We start from the raw sequence: 9,581 nt of genomic DNA, 5'->3' as shown, positions 1-9,581 counted from the left end.
GGGACTTCAAAAAAGTGGAAGTGCAGTTCTTTGTTCAGTGGCGTTAGGCAGTGGATGCTGTAGTGTAGGAGTCAGTCACTGAGAAAAGCCATTTATAATTGAACAGCAAATAGCAGCAATAAATAAATTATACCTTTCTTTTTTCCATTTTGGAAAAAAAATGCAAATACTTTTGATACAGACATACAAATAATGCCCTGTAAAATAGTTTGAAACCAAACTAAAGTTGAGCTAGATGCAGTCACCTGAAATAGTTGGGATTATTTGCAGGTTTGCAAATGTGCAGACATTCCAGCTCAACACACTTTTTCAATCCAATGCGTGTAAAAGCCTAGTTTATTCTGAAGCCTTCATCTCTGGATAGTAAAAGTGTTCATAAAAGTGAATCACTACTCAACAACTAAATATCATGTTCTACAATATGAAAAACTGGTTTGTCCATGAGTATAAGTGACTTTCATAAACAAGATTTTTTTTAAAATTAAATATTTAGGGTTTAGTAGTTTGAGATTTTCTTTGTGCAGATTTTACAAGGAATTATATATATTGTTTTCTTTTAAAAAAATTCTTTTCACTTAAGGTCAAAGAACTGATACACTACATGCATAATTTAAGTAGTACAGTGAAACCTGTTCTAAAGACCACCTTAAATAAGAAATCCCGTCTCAAATAATTTCCCTCAACAGCTCCTTACAGTGTCCCCTAGGGTTTCCCATACAATTCTGTTCAATCTTTAGTTAAAAGAACATTTTTATTAGACAACCAATTTTCGCTGTCCCCTTCAGTGTTTCCTTGTCAGGTTCAACTATATGTATGTTGCTCTGAACGCCAGAGGAAACCTGAGACACTTGCCCAATTTTAAATCCAAAAAGAGTAACCTCTGCATAGGGGTAATATGAAACTGCCATAACTATTCCTTGGAAATGATTCATTTGGCAGCAACATCACACTTACCCATACCTACTGCACAATTCTGATAAGTCTGGTTTGAACTGAAAGGCTTTTCTCAACTATAATTAATGGTCAGACTAATTTAAAGTCAATAACATCTAAAACGTAATAACTGATAAATAAAGGCACTTGACTTTTTGTGATACTCTCCCTTTAAAATGAAAACAGGATTTTAATCATGCACGATATACTAGTTTGACAATACTGTGATTAAATAAAAATATTGCTTTAAATAACGAGGTATCCATAGTAGGGCACTAGGCCTTGGAGGCATGCACACATCCCAATGAACCCGTTGTTGATTTGTGCCCTTTAAAACTGGGAGCTGCAGGAGCAGGGCACATGACTAGGAGAAAACATGTGACCTGGTATATGAAAACAAAGTACAAAGCTTCTTCTCTCTGGGGCAGGGGAACAAAAAAGAGAGACCCAGGTTCTAGGAAGTTAGTGTGGGTCTCTCTGTAGTAGCTAGGTGGGGCTATCAAAGGGGAAGGGTGTCCTTTCCCATCCCAACTGGTTGATGCTGGGGAAAAAAGGGTTAATACCTAATATTTCAAATTTATTTGCTTCTGTTTTGGGACTAGTATTTGGAAATAAAACAAGCCTTGAGGAAAGCGGGCTAGTGTTGAGAGCTTTAGTCTACCTTCCCAGCCAGTAAGTTTGCCTACCAGTTTACAGTATCTTTTCTATATTTTCCCAAGTGCCCCTCTTTATTTCATATTGGGCTATTATTTCAAGATGGTGTAAGTAATAATGAATGTCAGGTTTAGCTTGCCAAGTTCAGCTGCACAGGCAGAACAGAAATTGTGCATAACATACCACAGAAGTACATAATGAATATCTCCCATCTAAATGATGAAATATTAAACATAGTCACTACACAGGTGACAGCAGAATATGGATCTCATTATGTAAGGCAGAGACACAGACCTGCTTTCTGTCATCTCTTATTTAGGCTCCTTACTGTTACCATGCCTAGGCAGATAAATGGCTTCTCATTTCTAACAAATACAATTATAACATTTCCTAGTATTCTATTCTGATTATGTTTATGATGTGTGAACACATTGCTTCAACGGTTAAATACATTCAGATGTTAGCTACAATTTTATAACATTTAAAAGAGCTAATCACTATATCAATATGAAAAATTACAGTGTAGCTTACAAAAATGTAATAAACATGGACAATTCAGGAGAACTGGATACTTAAATAACTAAAGGTTTCTACTGTCTTGAAGTAATAATTTTAACCTGGCCAAAATAAACTCTGAGGCTGAAGACTGTGAATTTATTAAGCCCAAGATATGCATATCACCAAGTTTAACACAAGAACCCTTAAATTATTTTATACTGAAATGTGCTTTCCACCCTCTCAGGTTGGCTCTGTGCACAGAATTCCTCTTCCATGTTCCCACAACATGCTTCAACTTGTGACCTCCCTACCTTGTCTCACCCAACTCAATCTTCTCATAACTCCTTCTCCTCCTCTTTGACCCTTATTGGAAAACTTAGTTCCAATCCCTCCCTATCAGTAATCCCTTTTATTAAAAACAAACAAACTGTATTTAAAATCCAGATTTAGGTGAAATGATAGATTGGGGAGAAGGAAGAGAAGATGAGGCAATACGTTTGTTATGGTCACACAGATTGGGAGTTCCAAGGGCAACTGCCAACCAAAGTGAAGGGATTTGCTGAATTACTGTGTAGTTATAGAGTATGATGACATACTCTAATGAGTAGAGTAAATCCCTCTACTCTGGCCTATAATGTCTTTCGGCCAATCAGAGTGAAGGGACTGGCATAAATACAATAAGTATACAATTATGGGTCAGCACATGTACAGTTTTGCCTGTGCTCTAACTGGCTCAGACAATTTCACTTCAATACAATGTCTGATATGCGTATTTTTCCTAATTTTTATTAGCTGAAATTTGTTTAATGTACAGCTCTTTGAACACCAAAGCACTGTATGCGTGCTAAGGGTTACTATCAGACTGTCACTGAAAAAATAATATTGGAATGCTCAAAACAGAGTTCATTTGCTTAAGTTAACTTGAGAGTTAATGAAGGTTAAATACAGAAACTAACTTTCAAAAGTAAACATTTTAAACTGAGAATTAAAATGGGGCATCTGGACCAAAATGTTTAAAAAACATTGTTTTCAAATTTCCTTCAGACATCGCTGTTTAGAACTGAAAGTGTCAACATTAATTACCTGCTTCATATTGAAGTCAATACTAACTTCAATAAACACTTCATCAGTTTAAATTGACGTGAAGAATATTCACTAACTTGAAAAGAAATTACCTATTCTAGTAACTACATCTAGTTAAAGAACCTCTATTTGATTTTTCTCAAATATTTTTCAGTACTGCCTGTGCAAAATGGCTTTTAGTGTCCTCAAAAGGGCCCTCTGTGGCCAGACATCTTTTGTGCCATCTCTTCAAATTGCATACATTAAAGAGATTAGGTTTGCGGTTTCTTTTACACACAGTGATGACAACTGCTGGGAAACTGTCACTCTTGTGCTTTCAAACAATTGGTCTGGATATGTGAAATCTGAAGAACCGGAAGCAATAGCTGGAAAGCATCCTGAATATAGGTAGTGCTGTTGCAGCCCTAATGAGAGAAAAGATGTGATTCAGTAACATATTTTTCATGCATCTCAGTGACTCTATTCATACTCAGTCTGGCTGGTGCTACATCAGGATACAAATTCATCTGAGATTTTAAAAGCTCTATCCAAGTACACTGGAAATTACAACAAGAACAGCCATATGGAGTCAGACCAATGGTCCATCTAGCCCATTATCCTGTCTCCAACAGGGGCAAGTGCCAGATGCTTCGGAGTGAATGAACAGAAGAGGGCAATTACAAGTGATCTATCCCCCGTCCTTCAGTCCTAACTTCTGGCAGCTGGAGGTTTATGGACACCCAGAGCATGGGGTTGCATCCTTGACCATCCTGACTAGTAGCCATTGATGGACTTATCTTCTGTGAACTTATAAAATTCCTTTTTGAACCCAGTTATATTTTTGGCTTGCACGACATCCTCTGGTAATGAGTTCCACAGTTTGACTGTGTATTGTGTGAAGAAGTACTTTCTTGTGTTTGTGTTAAACCCGATGCCTATTTAATTTCATCGAGTGACCCCTAGTTCTTGTGATATGTGAAGGGGTGAATAATACTTTCCTATTCATTTTCTGCATAACATTCATGATTTTATAGACCTCTATCAGTCCCCCCCCCTTACTTGTCTCTTTTCTCAGATGAACAGTCCCAGTCTTTTTAATCTCTCCTTCTATGGAAGATGTTCCATACTCCTAATCTTTCTGTTGTCATTCTCTATACCTTTTCCAATTCTTATATCTCTTTTGAGATGGGGTGACCAGAATTGCATGCAGTATTCAAGGTGTGGGCATACCATGGATTTATATAGTGGGATTATATCTTCTGTTTTATCATCTATCTTTTTCCTAATGGTTCCTAACATTGTTAGCTTTTCTGACTGCTGTTATACATTGAGTGGATGTTTTCCGAGAACTAGCCACGATGATTACAGCTCATTTGGACCCCATCATTTTGTACTCATATTTGGGATTGTTTTTCAATGTGCATTACTTTGCACTTATCAACACTGAATTTCATCTGCCATCTTGTTGGCAAGTCACATAGTTTTGTGAGATCCCTTTGTAACTCTTTGCAGTCAGCTTTGGACTTACAAAATTAAGATAGTTATCGTCTGCAAATTTTGCCATCACACTGTTCATTCCCCTTTCCAGATCATTAATGAATATACTGAACCACTGAGGTCTCAGTACACATCCTTGGGGAACCCTGCTATTTACCTGTCTCCATTGTGAAAACTGACCATTTATTCCCATGCTTTGTTTTCCACCTTTTAATCAATTACTAATCCATGAAAGGACCTTCCCTCTTATCCCATGACTGCTTAGTGTGCTTAAGAGCTAAACGACCTTACGTAAGGCTTTTGGAAAGTTCAAGTACATATTCAGATAATAACTCTTTTCTTCTTTGTAAAAAGTTTATAGCAAGCAAGCATCATTATATACAGAGGTATGTTGTCCCCTATTTGACTGTGCATCACCTTCTAGAGTTGTGTATGTAATGTAGGTGGAATATACCTTCATGTGGTCAGGAGCAGAATCAATTTCCTCGACAAAAAGCATCAAATCTTTCCACCCACAGAGCTAATTTCAGACCTGCTGCATGAGGATGTAGCACGGCTGAAATCAGTGAGTTTAAAATTATTCATATATTGCAGCATAAATGCATTATTATATTATATACTGAATCTCTAATACAATGTAGAACAGCTGCTCACATTTCTTTAGTATGCTGTAATTCTGGGCTGACTAATGGCAAATCTTCGTATGGGTATACAAGACCTGGATTCCCCAAACTTTGTGGTATGGAGTGAGCCTCAATTTCAGATCCAAATGTCATGGTTCAAGCGTTGTTAGGAATTTATCCAAGAGTTATGGTACAGTAAAATGTGCCAACTTAGGTACTAGCAACTTTAATCTCTACACCACAATAAGAGGAAATATAAAAAGAATCTTTACTATAAAGCCAGGAATCTTTACAATAGTGTTTTTAAATATATTGCTTATTTAATACAAAATAGTCTATTTCAGGGGTTCTCAAACTGGGGGTTGTGACCCCTCGGGGGGCACAAGGTTATTACATGGGGGGTCGCGAGCTGTTAGCCTCCACCCCAAACCATGCTTCACTCCAGCATTTATAATAGTGTTAAATATAAAAAAGAAAGTTTTTAATTCATAAGGGGGGTCACACTCAGAGGCTTGCTGTGTGAAAGGGGTCACCAATACAAAAGTTTGAGAATCACAAGTCTATTTGCAATTGACTATTCAGATAATAGATCTTTTTTCCTTTTTTGTAAATGGGTCCCCAGTGTTAGGTTAAAGCTACACAGTAACAATGTGCATTCTGTACTGTATAGATTTTTATTTTTAAAGATAATATGTGGCTAGTTGGCAGAGCAAAAGAATGGGTGCCACAGATATATTAAACTTTAATCCTATATGAGCCAATCACTGTCTGTTGATATTACGATCTTTTGAACTCCTTCTGTCTCAGTCAACCTGAGTGTAAAACTGAGTAAAAAGCAGGGACTTTCTAAAACTTACTGAGCCTTTCTTGGTCAAAACTAGAACTGGGTGAAGAATGAGAAAAAATATTCATGAACATTTTGACTTCAACAGACACTTGGTTTGACCAAGATTGCTCTTATTTTTATGCACTTGTGAATATTTGTACAAGTGCAATTTAGTGTGGTTATGTGTGTGTGGGATCATGGGTAAGATTAATTTAATCACAAAATAAAACTTGTTTTAAATCACTGTTGTGTTTGAAGATTAGGTTCAAGCAATGAGGGAAGAACAACACAACTATACTTGAGTATCCTTGCAGCTCAAACTGTGAATATTCAATCCTGGAAGGAATAATCACAGTAAACTGTTCAAGCTAACCGTAGGGCTGAAATTAGTTGTTTGACAAATGTTTTATGTGCACAATCACAAATAATGAATAGATTAATAACCTTAGTCTGTTCATAGGCAATATCTGAGCAGGAAAAAAGGCTAAACTTGCTGAATAAATTGCATATTGTGAATTGTTCACCCAGCTTAGTCAATACATTACAACACATAGTCCGTGTTCTTAGGAATCCTGACAAAATTTAGTATTACTGCTCTGGTCCAGCATTTGTGGATGACTTCTGAACACAAAATGGAGTTGTTTATGAGATGGCACAGAATTACAATGCCATTACCATTACATTTGTATGGTTCTTTATAGGGACATAAATGTGTATGCTTCATTTCAAAATGAGTTTATCAAAATTTTTCCTACTGTGAAAAAATTGAAAGCTTACCTCTAATAGCACACTACTGACCATTGGGTTAAGGAGCTCTGCCTTCTTGTTACTCTGTAGAAAGACAAATATTGACAAGATGTAATGCCAGGGCTAAACACAGATATTTAACAGTAATATACTTGCTTAGTAATGGATTAGTTTTGGCTGTATGAATTTTGAGAAGGCCTTGGCTCAGCTTGATTCTCTTTGATGAAAATAAGGTTTTCAAGGAAATACACAAGTTCAAGATAATTTTAATACTATGGCATACTACTTTTGATAACATTTAACATTCATCTGTCTATACTTCTCTATTTGCCTTGTACGGTATCACAGTGTATAAGATGGGCTCATTGTTTTATCTGATTCTTTGGCTATGTCAAATGCCACAGAATTTGAGGCCATCTGTAAGAATTTAGGACTGGCCAGTGGAGAGCATTTTTTTAAATGGTAGATGTGGTCAGATCCTCTTTTCTCTGTGCACTTTGCCTTGTCACATAATGATGGCAGAGACTTGCAGAAAGAATTGCTTTCGTCTAACATTGAACAGGGAACTTTATTAGAACACATAAAACAGTATTTTTTCAATTCACTGTAGAGCTTCTGCTTTGAACTTTCGCAGACCCCCGTTCTGCTTGGTTTCTGTTACAGAGTTAAAGAAACAGGACAAATATCCTCACACCTTGTAAGCAGTTTAAGCACTGAAATGTGTTTATGAAGAGGTAAAGAGTATCTTTAAAAGAACAGGGAGAGAAGTGGAGGCAGTTTGGAGGGAGATGGAAGAACAAAAGAAAGTGGGGGAAGGGGAAGGGGGAGGGAATGAGGGTAGAAAGAGAAATAGCAGAACAGTATCTTTATTGTCCGGAACTAGAAAATCTATTCCATATCCCCTTGTTTAGTTGATTATCAATAAACCTCTTAAACATAAAGAAAGTAGTGTCAATTAAACATTATTGATTGTAAGAATCAATGGTAAGTGCAAGCAGGAAGAAAGAAATCTAGAGCGATAAACAAAGGAGATACTTCCTAGTTCTGAATAATTGCTAACTTTTAGGAAAAAGGCCACAATTACATTATAATGACTATATGCCTGAATTATATAGCACTGCTGCTATTCTGATGATAGAGCTCTTCCATTCTACACAACTACTGCAGAGGCCTGTGGCATTCCCAGAAAATTACCTTTTGTCCAGAATCAATCCAGCTGGGTATGTGAGTTAGCCAAATATTTGGAAAATTTGGTTGGTGGTTAACTCTATGCACATTATAATTATCATGTTAGATGCATGTAATTTTCATTCTGTACATCCTGCGATGGGAGCAGTGTAAAGATGCACTGTCTCTGTAAGGAGCGCAAGGAGGGACTGGACTCCCTGCGACACCATTTTTTGCTGAGCTCCCATCCACACAGCCTGTACAGTCCTGTTGGATGATGCTTACTGCTTTCCTTAGTGCTGGTGGGAGCCAGCATCATCTCTTTCCCCGCTGGCACAACCTGAAGGCACATATGGATGGGGCAGTGGTTCTGAGGCACCAAGCACAGGGCCTGAGGCTGTCCCCTGTGTGGAGCATACTGGGGGTCGGAGAGCTCCTTGTGCCCAACTTCTCATACCCTGCACAAATGCCAGTAACAATTTGGGCCTGAACTCTATGTTCCTGTATCGTAAAACCCTCCTGAATGCCTATGCACCAAGGGACAGAAATAAAGTTGCAGTGAAATCCTTAGCTCTGAATATCCTGAGTTGGGTCTGATTAATATTTCATGGCTAATTTTTTCTGCGTGCATACATTTATATGCTAAAACATGCTTAGAAAACGCAGAAATAGGCAGATTCATCTGAAATAACTGGAAGCAATGTAAATTATTCAAAATAAAAGCAATCCAATAAATTATGTTAGTTTTTAAATAACTTTGAAAAGATATCCAGTGATGCCCTGAAGTAGCTCGCAGGAGCCTCTTCTTAAAATTCCAACAGGCCTGGGGAAACTTCCGTGTCTTTGATAAGAATTCATGCTCCCTGGATAATCCCTACCAGACATGGCTTCACAAAACTATTTCTAAAGAGCAACTTTTTTCCCTTTGGATTGTGCCAGATCACTTGATTGTCAGGTAAGTTCAAAAATATTTTGTGGTGGAGTTTATCACCTCTGCTCTGCTGACTCCCATAAAGGTCTTCACTCCTTCCCCATTTCAGGTCACACAAGCTATGTTACACTAGTAATATCCTCTGTACATTTTTCAGGAACAAAGTGTAAATGTTTCCAGCCAGAGCAGTAAATAGAAGTTTGTTTTCTAAGTAGGTTAACTTGCTATAGTGAGAGTGTGATTTTGTTTAAACAGAAAAAAAAGGAATAGATTCTCTAGCCTTTCAATCTCCTCACTACAAACACGAGGGGATTTATCAGTCACTATGGGATAATTTATGATGTGAAGCCCCTCTGGGAACATACTGCCCGTGATAATGCTCCCAATGTTGTATTTGGGTGTTTTTGTTTTTTTTAATACAGATGCATATAAAAGAAGGGGCTGGGTAAGGGGCTGCTGCAGTTCTTCGATGTGTGTGGGCCACTCAAGGGGAGTGGGCTGGGGGAATGGCAGAGGGATACCTAGTAGGTCCAGGAACTCTGTGGATCCAGTTGCTACAAAACCAGCCTAGGGAAGGCAGGGCATATCACAGGATCTAGCAACAGTGGTGGATCTGCTGAAAGGGTGCTCTGTGTTCTGGATC

The 9,581-nt window shown here is 37.7% G+C and overlaps 1 protein-coding gene across 2 annotated transcripts in view; it reads right to left on the bottom strand.

Annotated features, from left to right (window-relative positions):
* Nucleotides 1-1,099: 1,099 nt before the first annotated feature.
* Nucleotides 1,100-9,581, bottom strand: part of FAM114A1 (family with sequence similarity 114 member A1) — a 57,095-nt gene continuing 48,613 nt past the window's right edge. Inside the window, exons 13-14 of one of the 2 annotated variants that reach the window (XM_054030397.1) lie at nucleotides 6,871-6,924; nucleotides 1,100-3,572 (exon numbers count right to left, since the gene is read on the bottom strand). In XM_054030397.1, the coding sequence (XP_053886372.1) occupies nucleotides 3,471-3,572; nucleotides 6,871-6,924 (156 nt within the window). In that variant the 3' untranslated portion in view covers nucleotides 1,100-3,470. The remainder of the gene's footprint in view (nucleotides 3,573-6,870; nucleotides 6,925-9,581) is intronic. The other variant, XM_054030398.1, reaches the window with a different exon arrangement.

This window comes from Malaclemys terrapin, chromosome 5 (genome assembly GCF_027887155.1).
Source record: "Malaclemys terrapin pileata isolate rMalTer1 chromosome 5, rMalTer1.hap1, whole genome shotgun sequence".
Taxonomy (NCBI): Eukaryota; Metazoa; Chordata; order Testudines; family Emydidae; genus Malaclemys; species Malaclemys terrapin.
The sequence above is the reverse complement of the archived record's forward strand: the minus strand, read 5'-3'. Positions and strand labels throughout refer to the sequence as shown.